Source organism: Cololabis saira, chromosome 8 (assembly GCF_033807715.1).
Source record: "Cololabis saira isolate AMF1-May2022 chromosome 8, fColSai1.1, whole genome shotgun sequence".
In the NCBI taxonomy this organism is placed as follows: domain Eukaryota; kingdom Metazoa; phylum Chordata; class Actinopteri; order Beloniformes; family Belonidae; genus Cololabis; species Cololabis saira.
The window spans coordinates 19,877,097-19,895,833 of record NC_084594.1 but is presented as its reverse complement, the minus strand read 5'-3'; the positions used below and the strand labels follow the sequence as shown (position 1 = coordinate 19,895,833).

The following is an 18,737-nucleotide window of genomic DNA, read 5'->3' as shown; positions in this document are numbered from 1 at the left end:
CTTCCTGCTTCCAAAGAGATAGATCACTCCCTTCAGTATTTGCACTCGAATAGTTTTGTTCTCAAGTTCAATATAGCAGGCTCTCTTGTTTCTTTTTGGGGTTGTTTTTTTTTTGTTTAGTTTTCTACAGGAATCAAAGTTAAATACCTCGCGCCTAGGTCCTTACTGCTTGTGTTTAGTTTCACCCGGAGAGTCGCAATGCCGAGCCACCCGCTGCGTGTAGCGGTGGTGTGCTCGAGCAACCAGAACCGCAGTATGGAAGCGCACAATATCCTCAGGTAAAGACGAGTCTCCAGGAAGAACAAGACATCAGAAAAAACCTACAAGGAAATGGAAGAAGTCTTTGGGGGTATCGAGTGGTTTCTCAGACGACCATGATCCGCATCGACGCAGACCCGGGCCTTAACTCAGTCTGACAATGGACCCGCAGCTCTGATGTCTCAATAAGCTGCAGCTCAGTTAAAACCCAGGTTTATGACTGGGGTTCACGTTTTGAGCTGCTGCTTTTATCGTCTATATATGTTGCTTATAATTTGCTTCAAAGATCTTTAAATCAAGACCAAGTTATTTGGCTTTTTTTTTTCTCTCTCTTCCTTCCTGTACTTCACATGTTGACTGTAGCGCCCCCTGCCGGAAAGATTCCGCAAGTGAGACTGCAGTTGAGCAACACGGGCTCACCTCTTTATCTCCATTTGAGAAATTTGGTGCACAAATTTTATTTCTGGACAGTCACTCTCATTTTTAGGTTGTCCTATCCTAATTTATTAGGATTTAATTTATATCCTAATTTTAATTGAGCTTTTTTTTTTTTTTTTTTTTCTTTATCTCCATTTGAGAAATTTGGTCTACAAATTTTATTTCTGGACAGTCACTCTCATTTTTAGGTTATTCTATCCTAATTCATTAGGATTTAATTTATATCCTAATTTTAATTGAGCATTTTTTTTCTATCAATTTGGGAGACTAACACTATTAATGTAACCGATGAACCTTAGGCATGGTTAAAATTAACTTTGGTCATGTGAAATAAAATAGAAACTCTTAAATTAGGTGTCTTGTGCGACAAAATGTCAGAGATGAGTTGGGACTGATACTTGAGTACTCTGAATCAGACTTATTTAAACACTTATCAGAGAAGGTTAATATAAGTTATCTTGGACACGTGGAAAGGCAGTTGTATTCTACTAACGTTGGTTGTTTTTTATAAAGTTTCTGCATAATTAATTTTTTTTTTCTTCCCCCTTTTGCAGTAAACGTGGATTTGATGTGCGATCATTTGGGACAGGGTCTCATGTGAAGCTACCTGGTCCTGCCCCGGATAAGCCTAATGTGTATGACTTCAAAACGACTTATGAACAGATGTACAACGACTTGGTCCGCAAGGACAAGGAACTGTATCCCCTCCACTCACCTCATCCTCACACACGCTACATGCATATATTACTTGAAGCAACATAAGTAAACATAAACCATTAATGTGCATCTCGATTGTATATCAACTTTTGTGGGAGTTGGGAAGGTGGTGGCCTTGGAAGAGCAGAAAAGATGGGAGTCCATCAGTGGGTAAATCGTATTTGATTTTGAAAATGTGTAATAGATACGTGCTTGTTTTATAAAGTATTGGGCTTTAAGAATCGCCATGCAGTGCATCAACCCTGCAACAGTAAGTGCAATATAGAGATTGTGATATCTTTTGAGACAATTTGAAATGTCTGAGCTCCTAAAGTAGTGGGGGTTTTTTTGTTTGTTTTTTTGCATCTTAGTACTGTTATTTATTGTGCTTATTGGTGCACCAGTTGTGAACAGTAGAACCTGTGTAGGGGTGGAGATAAATGTGAAATGACCTCCATCAACAATGGAACAATGTTTCATTGATAACGCAGAAAAAGTAAACGGAAACATGGACCCACCTTGTATCACACATGGAAGATTCCTTAATCCACAAATAGTTGAGCTAAGAATTAGAAAACTGTCCTAGTTAGTTTTGGTAAGTTGAAAGTAGATTAAAAGCCTCTACTAAACTGAGGGCGTGAAGTTTGTGGTATTGTCGCAAACTGTATGTATTTATCCATACTGCCAAATTACTGTAAATACATTACTCCTGTTGGTAAGTGAAATATGGCAGACAATTAAACTAAGTGCAGACAGTGACTAAAACTTAAAATATACATTTCTTTTCTTTTTTTCTCCCCATTTTCCTTTTATTTTTATTTTAAAAACATAATGAGAAGAGCTGCCTGCTTGTGAAGGCCACTTGTTTTATAATAGATGTATACAAATACTTCAAGGTCAGATCTGTTTAGCACATGAGTGTCCTGTTAACAGGCTGTTCTGTATTCAGCACTTGACCTGCTGCTGCATTTCTGGTGCCTGAATTTAACTGAGGCAAAGCAGCGTACAACAGGGTGTGTCTGGGAGGAGTGGTGTGGCCTCAGCTTCACTTCAGTTTTTAACTGTTTGAGAAACTAATCTTTAAAAATACTTGTATAAACCTGACAATATCATAGTTTCTTATTGATGAAATTGATATTAAAAAATATTGAATGGAAGACTTGCTGTCTAAAGTTAGTTATTATCCCAACGTTTTTTTTTTTTTTTTGTGTTTACTGACTACTGGTGACTAGGTTTCACCACTAGAGGGCGCTGCACGCCGTACTTAACTAACTCCTGACACAAATCAAGTGTATTTCACACACTGTTGTACTTGTGCTGGTTAAATACTCTTTTATTCAGACAAATAAATTCTACCAGATCAGCTGTTTATTGTAAATCCTGGCTGTATTGGTGTCCGTTGTCTGTTCCCTTGGCTTTCTGTGGCTGCTGCTGTATTCCTTGACCTCCCTGCTACTCAGATACACACAGAATGGCATCCTCCACATGCTGGACCGCAACAAGCGCATCAAGTCAAAGCCAGAGCGCTTTCAGAACTGCAAAGACAAGTTTGACCTGGTCATCACCTGTGAAGAGAGAGTCTATGACCAAGTGCTGGAGGGTGAGGGTTCACACAGACCACTAAGGATGAAAATGGTTTCATCCTTTTGCTCAAAGCTCATTTAATGAATTGTGTAGGAGAAACCACAGCACTTTTAAATGTCTGATTTGTTTTTGGCCCCCCAGATCTGAACTCAAGAGAGCAGGAGACTCTGCAGCCTGTGCATGTAATCAATGTAGACATTCAGGATAACCACGAGGAAGCAACGCTGGGTGCCTTCCTCATCTGTGAGCTGTGTCAATGTGTGAGTGTCTCCTAGCAGCGTTTTGCCATTATTTCAACAAGTAAATTATGCAGGGGATCTCTTATCTTAAGAATGTGATCATGTTTAAGTGCTTAGTCTACTTGGTTATGTATTTGTGTAATTGAGAAGCTCAAAGGTCTTTTTATTAACCATTATATGGTTCTTTGTTAGAAAGCAGCTCTCTGCATGTGCAGGGATTGTTCAACATACTTCCCTTTGTACCCCGGCAGATCCAGCACACGGACGACATGGAGAATGAGATCGATGAGCTCCTCCAAGAGTTTGAGGATAAGAGCAACAGGCCTTTTCTTCACACCGTCTGCTTTTACTAATGCAGCGGAAATTTGCAATAAACAAAGGACCGGGATCCCAGGCAATCAAACCATAGAGCACGGACATGCACGCTTCGTACTCCAGTCATCTCTGACACAGTGCACTCACACTGTGGTGGCACAGATAAGACGGTGTTTTGTCAGGACCTAGCAGATATCTGTTTATGGACATAGTGGTGATAATGGGTCCTCCCTCCCGCAGAGGATGGACTTGCTGCTCTCACTCTGCCTTTATTCCTCCAGATCCATGTTAGGCCAACATCCTCCTCCAATATGAAAATTACTCCCCATGTCTCCTCAGGGAGAGTGTGACACCCTCACCCCAGATTCAGCAGCTATTGTGTCCCTATCATTTTTGTTCAACTTAAGACATTGAATTTTTTTCCCCACTTATTTATAATTGTATATTTTAAGAACAAAAACTGAGACTAGTTTTGAGCTGGGACACTGTATATGAGTTTCCACAGAGGAGGAACATTTAATTGAATCGTGTTTTTTTTTTTGTGGGAATTTTGTGTTTTACATTAGTTAGCTTTAAGTTAAAGTGGGTGGGCTACTAATAAATAACCAAATCAATACGTCTCAGAGACTCTCCCCCTGTGTTTCCAATAGGATGTGCTGAATCATATTTAAACTCTGACATGCTGTCTTTCAGGGCATAGTATTTTTTTTCTTTTGTAAATGTTAAATTGAAACATTGTAATTATTTTCCAACTGCGAGCTCAGCTCTGAGTGCCTGATTTTTCTGGATGTATATATGAATCTACTAAAGAAAGAAACATTGCAAAGAAACTTGAGTCTTTATTGACTGTGAAAATGATTACATAGATTCATGAATTACTTATTTTTAACCCTAAATAGATATTAGTCCAGATGTGGGTTACATTCTTGCAGTCAGGAGAATGTCGTTACTTTCATGTTAGTTTAGTTTTTAAATATATTTTTAAACAAAAAAAAAAGGTTGGAAACTATTCAGTTAGTTTCCGGTTGCTTGCAGCAGTTGAACGGACGACGCGGTGAAAAGATCTCTGGCAACACTGGGTCATCTACTACTACTACTGTCATTTAGCAGATGTTTTTATCCAAAGCGACTTACATCTGAGACACCATTTGTGGCGCAATTAGGGTTAAGGGCCCGTCTATTCTGAAATTATTAAAGAGGTTTAAGACCTGGTCAGCTCATTATTCAAACCTGGAAGGACTGAACCTTCAGCTTCATGAAACCAGTGTGGTCGAAAGGAAACCCTGGTCATGGATAGAAACAATGTTATTCTGTTTCAGGACTTTCAAATTATTGGTCTACATCAAAGCAAGGCTAGTTAGGAAGAGATTGCTAAAACATCTAAAACTGGGTTTATATCTGACAACTACAATATCAATACCTAGAAAAATGGTAGCATATGATCATCTTTAAAGAAGAAATGGGTTTCAGACACTCTTGAATGATAGTGCTGCAATTTAGTTCAACATGTGGTCTTTTAAAGTTGCAATAATGTAGAGGTGGGCAACATTTTTTTCCCACCCTATTTAAACCTATTGATAGGGTTGTGCTTTGGTTATTGTAGTCTTGCTTTTTTTTCTTCTTTGTCCTCCAGGCTGGCTTCTCACTTGACTCAGTACACATCTGCAACCCACACATCAGTCTGGGCTCCTTCACACTGCCCATTAACTGTATTGCTCGCTGGGAGCCTTTTCTTATGAATCCTTTGCTAAAGTTACATCAAAGTAATCCAGCTTTTGTGTCCCTAGGTTATATTGACCCATCTGCTAATCAGCCATCCTTGGGTTCCTCTCCTCACACAGAGTCACCTCACAGCCAACCAGCCCCTACTCACTTTTCTGCTAATAATAATTTAAAGTTGTGGATGATAAAAGTCGTCTCTGAGCTGAGCTACCTCCAGTGTTTCTGAACCTTTTGAACCAGTTAATCAGCTGATTCTTTACGAAGGTTCACCATCAGATGAAGACTTGCTTGAATTCAAAAGCATGTACAGAAACTTTTAGTTGACTATTACTGCTGATCAGTGGATGCTGAAATATATCAGATACTTTTAATATTAAAAAAGATAACAAAGGAATATGGTTTCACTGTGTTTTGAATATTCTGGTTAGACATAAAATATACAACTGAAAAAGTAATAGTGCAGTCACTACATCTGGATCCAATATAACTGTTCTCACGCCACATGGGTTTAGCTGAATTGACATGCCATAAAAGGTTTTGCAATAGGAAGAGTCAGTATTTAGGACAGTAAAGTTATGTAATAGGGTTTCCAAATACCTTTTGGTGACCTTGATATAATCAAGTCGACCACCAAAACATCAATATTGCGCTGGAAACCCTTTTGACCACCCTGTTCCCCGGGTTTGGACCTCTCTGAGGTCAGAAATTTCAGCTCACTTCCACTCTTTAAATCCTCATTCAAAACCCGACTGTTTAAGACTGCTTTCTCTCCATGACTGCAGTCCCACCATCTAATTTTAACTTATTTTTATCCAACGTATATAATGGTTTTGTTTATGGTATGTCATGTCATTCTATGGTATTTGGTCTAATTAATTTTTTTACCTTATATGCAGTGTTGTTGGATGCTAAAAAATGCACCTTTATATAAAAGGGTATTATTATTAACAATCTCCAACAAGTGCCTGTTGTTAAATGTAATTTTTATGTTGATTAAAACTGTTTCTATACACTGAGGCCTTGCATCAGCTCTGATTAGCTTTTATTGATGGTCAGCACACCTTGTGTAGGTTGAAACTAGTCTTAAATGCCAAAACCAAACTCATGTTGGTTTTTTAAGGCAAAATTAAAGTCTATGAATTTACCATCTGTCACTACTTTTCAGGGTTCTAAGAGAGCGAGTTACAGAATATAGCAACTTAAAATATCAGTATTGATTATGTTCTCTGTTTTTGCCATGTGTTGACATGGAGCTGTAAGGTGGAGAAAGAAAAGAAAACATTTTTCATCCTCATCCACTAACCCACTATTTAGTAGCAAAAATGGTGGGAATAAAATTTGCTGAATCTCGTAAAAAAGTGTTAAATCACAACCGATACAACGGGAGTATCAAAGTATAATTTCATTTACAAATTTTTATTTTTTTTTTTTTAATTCAGACAAAAATTATTCATATCTGCTTAAAAAGTCAAAAGCTATTTCTATCTTCATTCAAAGTAGTTTTGAGCCACTTTTATCCCCACAGATTGAAACTCTGATCCGAGCACATTATTGTTCACTCTGCTTGTATCTGTCCAGTCGTGTGTTACACTGCTTCCCCCTCTTAATTTAAATATCTTTAAATCATTTTTAACACCATCACCAAGGTCTCCACTCTTATAAAACAGCAGCGTTTAGTTTGTATAGTTTCTCTTAAAGATGCCCCGCCACTGTTCAGCTGAAACAAAGGTCGTCAGTTCGGCTGAACTTTATCGTGTTGCAGCTAAAAATCAAAGCAAGAAATTATAACATCTGAATCTTCACGTCTATGAAAATGTAGATCCATTTAATCATTTCCACAGACAATTCACGTTGCACAACATTTATATAGTAATTACAGACACTGCCTGTTCTAAGTAAAGTACACTTTTACAGTGGATACATTATACAATAAAATTCAAGAGCTTGAGGCATCATTTCTGTTGTGAAAAGTTAATCGTTTATCTTTCCCAACTGTAAACCAATCTACAGTCTTAAAGACAATCCAACAGGCCTTTGACATAAGCTGACAGACTAGTTAGTTAAGAAGGCAGGACATTAATCTTGTAATCCAGAGCAGTCGCTAAATCTCAAACAGGAGTTCCATCCTTTGGAGAAGAGGAACCAGTCTTGTCGCTGTAAGTTGAGGCATCAGGTTGATTGTGGTCTTTCTCCGTCGTCTTATCTTCTGCTTTGGCAGCATCTTCACAGTCTCGTGCAGCTGGAGCAGCACTTTTCAAACTTTGTTTTGCTTCTTCCTGAAGGAGCAGAGCGATCACCTCCCGGGCCTGAGGCGTCTCACTCAGGGGCAAAGTAAATCCCATTTTTCCTACACCGCCTGCCGCCCCAGCTGCTGCTGGTGTGAGGATCTTCGTTGGAACCTCCTCCTCCGCGTGCAGCCAGTCCATCTTCTGACGGTGCTGCTTGACGGCGTCATCGACGCGGGCGTCAATCATAGCCTCCGTCAGCACACCATCCTCTGAAGAATATGCTGCCGCCTGGAAGAAAACACGCACTTAACAGGAATAGTTATACAGCATTGTGGTAGGATTCATAGGGATGAGTGACGTACCTGCCAGGCAACACCCAGCTTGGAGATCTCTCTTCCCGACATTCCCTCTGTCCTCTTTGCTATCTCAGAGCACTTTAGGCCGTAGTCAAACTGCGCCAGCTTCATCCTCCTTCATAGCAGCACAGATACACAAGATGTGACCAAATCAGCTTCACTTCTCTGAACAAAACTTTTATGACTCATTGTGCTTGTTGAACTCAATATTATTGGACTTTACTTTGCATGGACATCTTTAAAAAAAATAAAATGACCTTAAATTGAATCCTTCTACTGGTGCAGCCTTTTAGAGAAGGATCCCTTTGTTCAACACTATAAACAAGTAAGGTGCATTGAGCTCGTGCTGTACTCACTGTCTCCCCCCAGTGGCCGGCTCCAGTACATATTTGTCAAAGTACAACCGCACCAGCCGCTCCCTCTCATCAGGACCCGGCAGGGCAAAATTCACTATTTCATCAATGCGGTCATTTATGGCCCAATCAAACTGCTCTGGCTGATTACTGGCCAACACCAACATAAACCTGCATGGAACAGAAATTAACGCCTTACTATAATTCTGGGAAGTTGTTGTTGGCAAAAGGCAAATGTACTGTACAAAAATTAGTATATTCTGATGTGAATAAATACTTACTTGTTGCTCTGTTCCCCAGTGCGATACAAGAATGCATTCAAAGTGGCTCTGAGGTCTTCACTAATCTTCTCCTGCAAAAACAAGAATGAAATAATGATCAGTCACTTCCTTTAAACAATGTCTATGAGGTCAGGAATTAAAAGCTAGAATTTTTTTTTCCAGACTTACAGTTGATCTTTTGCGCAGAAATGCATCAGCTTCATCAACAAAAAGCAGCAGTCTGTAAGAGAGAATACATGACATCCCGTTTTACATCTGCAGATATCTAGTGGAACGTATTGCTGGCTTCAAACTTGTTTCTATGTTATCTTGATCTCAGTGTATTGAGGCCAGAATCATAAAAGAAGCAATAAGAATGTTTATTTTTCAGAAAAAGTACCCGCGCCGGCTTGTATTGGCCCAGTCGAAAACTTTGTGCATAGCAGTCACCCCATCGCGGCCCATGGGTGCAACGTCACCACCAGTCATTATGGCGTAATCCATTCCAGAATGCACTGCCAGCTTCTACTCAACACAAATAGAAATCATCCATAATTAGATCATCTCTGGTTACTTTCATCTCAATCATTTGCCCATTTAGCCCACAGGTTTACCTTAGCAAACAGCGTTTTGCCTGTCCCTGGGGGGCCGTACATGAGGATGTTCCTGTACAGCCCCCTGTTTTGCCTTGTGTTTCTTGTTGCTATGGCAATGTCACGCACACGCTCCTCCAAGGTAGGCTGAAGGATGGAAAACCCAGGCATTTTGTAGTGACTACAAAACTTTCATATTCGTTACATCGTCCTACACGTGATGTCCACTTACACTGAGCACAACTCCCTCAAGGGCGTCCTGGGGTTTACTCTTCAGCCTTTTGGTCGTCTAAACGGATTAGGGATGACAAAAAATAAATAAATCATTCCATGAGTGCATAATAATCCACATCTTACTGAATGTAATAAAGAGCATCTGCATTAGCTACCTTGACGGGATGCTTGATTGCCTCTGCTACAGTGAATCGGGACGTCTCCCGCACTAGAGACGGCTTCCCAAGCCTGGCCTCAATGTAACGTCCTGCCACCCCTGTTGCGTTTCGAGCTGAATACACTCCCACAGCTAAAAGAGTTAATCCTGCCACCTAATGAAAGAGGTAAAATTCACACAGTTTAATCTGGGAATGTCTCAAACTGGTAGTCAGAACAATCAATTGAATGTAAGATTTATTTATATAGGACTGATTATCTTCAGTTGGGAAGTATAAACAATATCCAAAAGTATGTGATATTTGTCTGCTAAAAGGAAACCTGATGAATAACTAAACTTCAACAAATGTTTACTAGATTCACATGTGTACTTGGATGTAAATTCTGTGACAAGTGCAGCTCTTGTGTATTTTTAGTGTAATCATTCACCAAACTGATTGTAGATGCAAACGCGGGGTCTCACCGTGGCAGTGACTTTGTCCCAGTCCGACACAAAAGCCCTGAATCCTTCTCCAAACACAGCACCTGCAGTCCTGAACGCATGCACACACTTACTATCATTAAGGTGTAACTGCAACAAAACGGATCATTTCTGTGGTTGACTGCATATTAAAACACATCACAGCTAATAAACACCATAATAGACGCTGGAGAGAAAAATTACGCACTTTATGGATTCCAGGACGGTCTGTCGGTGCTCTGCAGCCTTCAGGCGGATTTGCTCGCGGATTATATCAGCGTTTTCTCTCTCTACCTTGGCTCGAGCTTTAGACTCTGCTTCTATGCGCAGGAGCTCATTCTTGTGTCTCAGGTCCATCTCGTGCTCTATTGTTGCTATAGAAACAATACAAGCATTAGAGTAAGAAACATCAAACTTCTGCTCAAGTTTCAAAGGTGCGACAGTGGCGAGTCTGTACCTTTCCTCATAGCCTCTTGCTTCTGCACAGACTCCTCCTGCTTGCGAAGGTTATCCTCATTTAAAGCTTGCTGTACGATACAAAAGGGAAAAAAATGTTATCAGTTCTGTGTCTCATTTTGAAGTGTGTGTTTTTTTTTTTTAACCAAGCTGAAGGATGATGAGCTCACCTGTTGTCGCAGTTGGTCCTCATATCGCTGTCTGGCTAGCTTATCCTGGTACTGAGCTCTCTAAAAGGCCAGAAAAACAACCAACGGTTTTAAAATAACCTGTTACACAGCTGTAAGACACTAATAGATGAGGAGCAATACTGTTCCCCTCTCACCGCTTGATGCTGTTTGGTCTCTTCATTCAGAGTTTTCCTCCTCTCTTCACCCTGAAGTCGTATCTGGTCACCTTTGATCTGCTCCACCGCGGCCTCGTACTCCTGTTAAGTTGTCACACAAAGAAAAATCAACACCTTGAACATGAAAGCACGAGGAGTGTCGACCCAAAACATTGGTCAAATCGTTAAAAACAGTTTTAAAATCAAGCCAAATGTTGAACTATGTCTTTGTCCAACAGTTATATAATGATGGGCTGAGGCTGTTGCTCAAGGTGCCACGCTGGAGCAGTGCAAGTCAGCTGTTTGTCAGTGTCGGTGTGCCTACCTGCACTGCTGTACTGCGTAACCTTATGCACAGATGTATGTGCAGGTTGTCGGACTCTGGGAACAATTTAATTCTCACACTGACTAACCCTGCACAGAGCTCAGTCAGGTTCTTCTCCAGAATCTGGAATCATTGGCGTATAAGCCTATATGTAAATGTCATGTGATATGTGATTACTGTGGATTTTATCTTTATTTTTGTACCCTTTGTCTGTTGTCTGTTGTGCCATGGACCTTGTGTCCTTAATAAAGTTTAATATTATTATTAGTTACAATGAACAGGGGGACGGCCCACAGGCCTCGACTCTGACATCTGCCTCACAGTCACTGATCTTACTGTCACTGTTCTCATTGTTTTATCTTTTACCTTCAATTTAGTCTGATGCTCCAGCTGAGTGCTTTGCTCCTGCATTCGGGCCAAGTCCAAAGCTTCTTTAGCATGACCTGAAAATGGGTGACAGGAGAGACACACAAGATTTAGGGGCTTCAGGGTGCAATGTCTGCCAGGCCTCAGTGTGACACGTGTGAGCATCCACAATCTCTATAATTTCTGTTTATACATTTTATCTGTCCTAAGTCATCCTAAGTCACTTTTTGTACAGACTCATATCCGGCACTTTAAACACACATTTCTGTTTATACATTTTATTTTATCTCCTATATATTTGTTTTTATATTTGTACCGTATTGCACCAATCACCACAACAAATTCCTTGTGTGTGTTAACAAACTTGGCAATAAACCCTTTTCTGATTTAAATTTGGAAGCATGCATATACATACTACAGCTTAAAGATTAATGTGAATGTGTGAATGTGTATATATATATATATATATATATATATATATATATATATATATATATATATATATATGTGTATGTGTGTGTGTGTGTGTGTGTGTGTGTGTGTGTGTGTGTGTCATGCAGTTGCTACACGCCTGACTGCAAGGTAGTGACCTTTGAACGCCGTTTTTCATTGAATGGATGTCACAAATGTGTCAATGAGGACCTTCACATAAATCAAAACATAGATGTCTAATCTCTGTTTGGACCACATAGTGAAAACTGGTGCATCACTGAAGCAAACCAGCATGAATTAGGGAGCAGCAAGTTGGATAAAGATCCACATTGTCTATTCCTTTTCTTCTTTTCTTTCTACCACGCTACATCCAGCAGAGCCCGCCTGTTCTCTGAACACTCACGGGACTTGTCGAGGTCCTTGGCCGCCTGGGCAGCCCGCTCCAGCCCGGTGGGATCGAAGTTGCTCCATTTGTCCTTGGGTTTATCTCCCCCGCCGCCGGAGCCTCCGGCCGGCGGAGGAGGGGGAGGCTCCAGCGGTAAACCCGGAGGCGGCTCCGGCTGGCCCTTGTTGAGTCCGAACAACCACGACATCTTACCGTTAGCAGCAAAAAAAAACTACTTTAGAAAAAGCCCAGTTTAGCCGGTTCTGCGTGGAGCTGCTGCTGCAAATCTGTCACTGAACTTCCTCCACGCGTGTCACTTCGGGGTCTTCTGCGCATGCGTCCTCTGCGGCGTTGACGTAACTCAATAACACCCGCCACGATTGGCTCGCAATGAGTGTTTCTTGTTATTATTGGTCCAATCGGCGGCGTCCTGTAGAGGTCATTCACTTTAGTCCCGCCCACAAAAAGTACGGAAGCCGCAAAGGATCAAAAACTGTAAAATTCCTTTGGTTGCATCAGGTGCTCGTGGTTTTTAAGTCAAATATTCCTGACATTGAAAGAACTTCACTAAAAGTGATTTCTGTGCTTGGATCACACACTTATGGATTCCAATATTTTGATACAGCTCATAAAGTTTTACATTTTACAAATTTGTTTAATTAGTGATTTGATTTGATTTTGTAAGGATGAAGGTAACATGTAGACTGCACCTTTATTTATTTATTTTTTTTAATTTCTTGAGGAATTTTTGTTATCTCCATGGAGGCAATTTGTTTTACTGTCAGTCTTTTCTCTTACTTCTTGCTTTAATTTCATTACTTTAATTAATCTTTTTGAGGGTAGGCAAATAAGCTTTGCTTCAGCCTACACCTTTTTCGGTCTAGATCAGGGGTCGGCAACCCAAAATGTTGAAAGAGCCATAGGCTATTGGAGCAAAAACACAAAAAACAAATATGTCTGGAGCCGCAAAGAATGAAAAGTCTTGTATAAGCCTTAGAATGAAGGCAAATGGCGAAAGGAGAAATGTTGAGAAAAAAGTCAAAATGTCGAGAAAAAAGTGGAAATGTTGAGAAAAAAGTTGAAATGTTGAGGAAATAGTCAAAATGTCAAGAAAAAAGTCGAAATGTCAAGAAAAAAGTAGAAATGTTGAGAGAAATGTCGAAATGTCGAGAAAAAAGTCAAAATTTCTAAATGTCGAGATCAAAAAGGAAAGGAAAAAGGAAGAAAAAAAGAGAAAAAAGGAAAAAAAAGGTCAAACATTTTTGAAAAAGCTCCAGGAGCCACTAGGGCAGCACTAAAGAGCCACATGCGGCTCTAGAGCCGCGGGTTGCCGACCCCTGGTCTAGATGGTATTTGTATATTGGACATTTTTTGTAATGTTTTCTTTGAACAGTGTATTCGTTTTCTTGTCATTTTTATTCGTTTTTTTTTGTGATGTCATGACCGAAATAAACTAAACTAAAAAAAAAAAAGTAATAACTGACAGATGTAATGTGAAATATGAGAAATAACGAAAAACAAAACTGTTTAACAATTATATTTCACTGGATTGTTTCAGACACTCAAACACAATGAGGACAGGACAAAATAATATATATCAAAATGTTTATTGAATTTAACATTCAAAGACATCCCACAAGAAATGGTAACATTTATATACACGGAAAATGTCCAGGCTCTTAAAAAAAAAGAATTCAAGTTCAATGCATCAAATCATCGCTCAAGGTTGCACTGACAGACAGAAGGTTTTAATTTAATAATGACATATCATATCATATCCTCCATTGTAATACTATTCCTTAAATCATCAATACTGTTGCAAGTACAGTCCAATAATTATCAACAGCAACGACCTTGATAGTGAGGAATTATTTACATTAGCCAAATCTCTTTTTAATAGATGCATTGCATGTGGACAGTACAACCAAAGAATGAACAAAGTCCTCAAGAGTAAAGGCACCACTTCCAAATAGAGTTTCAACAGTTTCATCAGGCAACCCATAACACACACAGCAAGTCCCTAATCTACAGGTTTTCTGATGGAGTGACTGATCAAAGCATCTTATTAATAAAATGTTTATAGACATACATTTTCAGATGCAAATGATCAACCATCCAATAATGTTTCTTTTCCAATCCTGAACCAAGTGGAAATTAAATAACGGCAACAAGTCCTTTACTGGAGCATAACGACGCGGGAGAGCACGCCAGGAGGCTCGCTGCCGTCACCCAACGCTGCACGGAAGCCTTCTTGTTGCCGAGCCCGTGCCAGTTTTGCAAGTGAGAGGAAGGTCCGAGGTTCTGTGATGGCCAGGTCACTGAGAACACGGCGGTTGAGCTGAACGCTGGTCTGTATGGAGGGAAGCCGAAGAAAAGAAGTGAGCCACCAATATAAAGACAGGAGTGACCGATGTAGCTCTGTAATATGTGCCAAAACCAACCTTTGTGAGGTTGTGCATGAGGGCAGGATACTTCATGCCATGCTCTCGCGTCGCCGCTGCAATGCGTGTGATCCACAACTGAAGAAATGAAAGCACAATAAACAGGATAAATTGCACTAATTTAAGTGAAAGTTTTGAGTTATACATTATCCACATTAGCAGTTTTTTGAGAATTCAGAAGTCTTGAAGTGTTGGCAATAGATGCCTTTTGAGGACAAGGAAACGCAGAGACGTTAACAGCACTGCCACTGGAATAAGAGTTTAGTTTTAAGCATCGACAGCCAGTCTTTTCGCTTACATGATGCAAAAGCTTAACACTCAGTTATGATGAGCTGTTCCTCTTTTCTGCATTGAGGATTTTTTTTTTAGCCCATACAAAATCAAAACATTCACTTCACATAATAAAAGTGTTTATTAATGTTGTAAACAAATTGATATATTAGGACACAACCTCTGGCAGAAAATATAGAATCACCACCTTTGAAAAATGTTGTTTTTTTAATTTGGTAAGAAAAACATAGATATAACACAAAAAACTATTTGATTCGATAGTTTAACATTGTGGCTTATGTTTACATTTTAAACGACTATTTAAGTCAGACTAATGCAACGATTTAATTTTCCATGTTATGTATGTATCCGAGTGGCTCTTATCAGCAAAGCAGCTGTATAGCACCCCCATGTGGTCAGAAGTGGTACTGCTATATGGAGTGGCTTTAAATAAAATCACCTTATTTAGTGGCCATTTTTCTTTTATTTGGCCAAGGACAGTAAGAATTTTTGGTATCATCAACTTGGAAAACTACTTGGTACTTTTTTACACCTCATTTTAGTTTAATGACAACTTAAATCCTTTTAAGAATTTATCAATTAGGATCCAACTCCACGAATAGCAGCTGACAGATCAGTTTTACGCCTTCAGGTTTGTTTTTTTCTTACATAAATTATTAATGTGAGGGATTAAAAACTAATTTATCGTAGGTTGTAACGTGCATTACTTTCTACAAAAGATACTTAAGAGAATTTAAATGCAAAGCTCAAAGTTTTGGATTTAAAAATACGGGATATTTCCCACCGCTGTCCCACCAGCCCAACCGAGGTCCAGTAACTTACATTTTAAGACAGATTTAGGAGAAATCCAAAATAACTACCTGTCAACCACTTACAAACTACAATTATGTGCTCCTAGCCTGATAGGACGATCTTTGTTGACACTGAACTTCCTATGTATGTAGTTTCTATAATAGAACCTACATGAAAAACACAAAGGGGAATTAAAGCACATTTATTTATTTTTATTTTTTTTCAATATTTTCAGTTTATATACACATTGATTGTCTTCAAATGAAACATTTACATTTTCTTTTAATTTGTCATTTTCACTCACGTGGCTCTCTATTCACTGTCTGATGACACAGACGCATGTTTCTGTCCTGCTCATCTTTAGGAAAGTAAATTCGGTTTCCCATTTTTAGAGATATTAACACGAAGTCTTGGCTTTTTTGTGCACAAATGTCTTCTCTTTCGTTACATCCATCCATCTCTGATTTGTTGTTACGAGTTTGTTCCTGTTGTCGCCTCAAACCTCGCGAGAACTGCGACCCAGACTACAGCAGGTGGCACTTCTCGCGAGGCCAGTGACAATTCTGTTTACAGTTATGCATACAAGCCAAATCAAGAGTATGTGATTCCAATTCAGTCATTTCTAGGTCTTAGCTTTGGTTTGTTTTTTTTGTTTTGCTGTTGTTGGTCTTTGTCTTACCGTCCTCATGTTCCGTTTCTTAAGTTTACGAGCTTTGGTGGCGTAAACGAAAGCTCTCCTGACAGCCTTGACCGCCAGCGTGTAGCAGCGGTTCCTCCTGCCTTTGAAGTGCTGAGCACAGAAACACAGCAGCAAAATCAATCATCATTAAATCACCGTTTTTGGGTAAAAGATAGAAAACAACAAACAACAACTGGTATCACACGTGTGAAATGTGACAACTGAGAGTCCAGAAATTAAGCCTGAATTATGGTTCAGCGTTAAATCGACGCAACTACGCCGTAGGGTCACGGCGTAGGTTACACGGCGTAGGTTACACGGCGACGCGCACAGTACGCCATAGGCTCTGCGTTGATGTAACGCGGAACCATAAATCAGCCTTTAGTCTCAGCCTTACCCGCGCATGTTTGAGGACTTCCTGGACTTTCCAGTATCTGTCAGGTCCACGACTGCGGATCCAACACGACAGCGTCAAAAACACCATTTCTGACCACTCCAACAAAAGTCCCTTGTTTTTTCCTAGATAAAAGTGACCTTAATTTAGCTCTACCTGTGATTACCCCGGCTAGCTCAGTCTCACGCCGCACAGCTATCCGCAGCAACTCATGGGGTATGTTCGATTTAACTACCGTGTAACTTTTTTTTTTTTTTTTTTTTTTTTTTATTGAACAGAATTTTTCAAACAAGAAAAACACACTTTATACAAAACTACTAGTAGAGGAAATATAAGAAAAAAGAACATCCAGGACGTTTTATGAACAAGAGACATATAAACAAAAATAAGAGACAAGTAAAGTCAATACAAAGGAACTGTAAGGCATTTCAAAGCAAATAGCATCGACATTTCGGAAAGAGACTTAAAATAAAAGATACTTTGATATATCGGTTACTAATTTTTTTGCAGTTTTTTTTTTATTGAAACATAGACACAAACAAACAAGGCACATAAAAGTCATATCAGAATTACAAACTTTTGCCTTGGGTTGAGCAACATCAGTATTACAAAATATACATTGATAATCTATCGTACAACATAAAATAAAAATAAATAAAAAAATAACTCATATTAAATCATATCTTTGAAGTAAAGAAAATAGTTTAAGGGCTTTCTTTTCTTTAACAAGACCCAATGACTTACTCAAGAGCTTTAGCTCATTTCCCTAATGGGTCAAACACGGTTTGGTCTTAAAATATCTACATTTGTGAATGAAGAACTTTCCCAATAACACCAAATTATTAAGGACAAAGTCCAAATTATTGTCTTCAGCAAAAACACAAAATATAACTGTCTTCACTGTAGCTCCATGTCCTTGGACTGTAGCAGCTCTGCATCTCACCCCAGAAATATTGCACTGAATCACAATGAAAGAAAAGATGTTGCAAAGTTTCAATTTTCCTTTCACAAAAAACAATTATTATTATAAAATTTAATTTTAATCTTAAAAACTCGTTTGTTGGGTAAATTTCATTTAACATTTTTGAAGTTTACCTCTTTTATTTTCAGTGGAAGTGGAAATTAAATATCATTTAATTATAATTTCATTTGGACTTTGTCCTTGCTTGGTTCTTGTTCTTTGGGAACCACAACAAACCAGATCCAGATGACCTAAGTGGTCTGGGAGCTTCATAGGGAACTAACAGATCAACCATGTATTTTGGTCCAAGCAGTAAGATTTTAAACTCTATCTTTGACCCACTGGAAGCCAGTGTAGTGATTTCATGACCGGTGTAATATGGTCCAGTTTCCTGGTGTTTGTAAGGACTCTCGGCGTTCTGGATCAGCTGCAGCTGCCTGATAGATTTCTTGTTTAGGCCTGTAAAGACGCCATTGCAATAATCCAATGTACTGAAAATGAATGCATGAACAAGTTTTCCATGTCTTGTTTAGACAGAATCCCCTTAATTCTAGCAATGTTTTTTAGGTGGTAGTAGGCAGATTTAGTGATAAACTTTAGATGGCTGTTGAAGTTCAGGTCTGAGTCTTTTTTTTTAAACTTTATTTAAAAGAATTATCACAAAATAGTATACAGGAACAGTATACAAATAAAAATACATAACATGTGCCAGGGGTGATGTTTGTTATTCAAGAAGATTGAACATATAACACAAGTCTACAGTTTTAATAGCCTTTTCATTTGTTGATTTAATGATTAATTTTAAGTAAAGTTCAATTTCTTTCTGGAAAACATAAAAGCAAGGGGTTTTCCTTGAAAATGTACTCTTATGAATATGAAATTTGGCAAGAAATAGAAACAGATTTATCAAAAAGTAACATTTTCTTTCTTTCTTAGGGAGTTCAGGTCTGAGTCATGAACAATGATTAAAAGTGGCTTTAAATCCGGAATATGCCGGT

General features: G+C 39.1%; 3 protein-coding genes across 3 annotated transcripts; 1 reads left to right on the top strand and 2 right to left on the bottom strand.

Moving 5' to 3' along the window:
• On the top strand, positions 1-4,360 carry ssu72 (SSU72 homolog, RNA polymerase II CTD phosphatase). The gene is made up of 5 exons (XM_061727057.1): positions 1-278; positions 1,251-1,394; positions 2,853-2,992; positions 3,118-3,236; positions 3,467-4,360. Exons 1-5 carry the CDS (start codon positions 199-201, stop codon positions 3,566-3,568), a joined length of 585 nt encoding a protein of 194 aa, XP_061583041.1. The 5' UTR covers positions 1-198; the 3' UTR covers positions 3,569-4,360.
• A 2,737-nt stretch (positions 4,361-7,097) lies between these two features.
• atad3 (ATPase family AAA domain containing 3) lies at positions 7,098-12,499 on the bottom strand. Its single transcript, XM_061728486.1, has 16 exons — positions 12,200-12,499; positions 11,365-11,441; positions 10,674-10,775; positions 10,519-10,578; positions 10,350-10,419; positions 10,101-10,266; positions 9,896-9,965; positions 9,432-9,587; positions 9,275-9,331; positions 9,064-9,189; positions 8,850-8,974; positions 8,639-8,690; positions 8,471-8,541; positions 8,193-8,360; positions 7,843-7,951; positions 7,098-7,768 (listed from the first exon to the last, which is right to left on the bottom strand). The coding sequence occupies exons 1-16, from the start codon at positions 12,387-12,389 to the stop codon at positions 7,361-7,363; spliced, it is 2,007 nt and encodes a 668-aa protein (XP_061584470.1). The 5' UTR covers positions 12,390-12,499; the 3' UTR covers positions 7,098-7,360.
• Positions 12,500-13,772: 1,273 nt separating this feature from the next.
• mrpl20 (mitochondrial ribosomal protein L20) lies at positions 13,773-16,989 on the bottom strand. Its single transcript, XM_061728484.1, has 4 exons — positions 16,782-16,989; positions 16,385-16,495; positions 14,623-14,700; positions 13,773-14,531 (listed from the first exon to the last, which is right to left on the bottom strand). The coding sequence occupies exons 1-4, from the start codon at positions 16,866-16,868 to the stop codon at positions 14,358-14,360; spliced, it is 450 nt and encodes a 149-aa protein (XP_061584468.1). The 5' UTR covers positions 16,869-16,989; the 3' UTR covers positions 13,773-14,357.
• Positions 16,990-18,737: the final 1,748 nt, after the last annotated feature.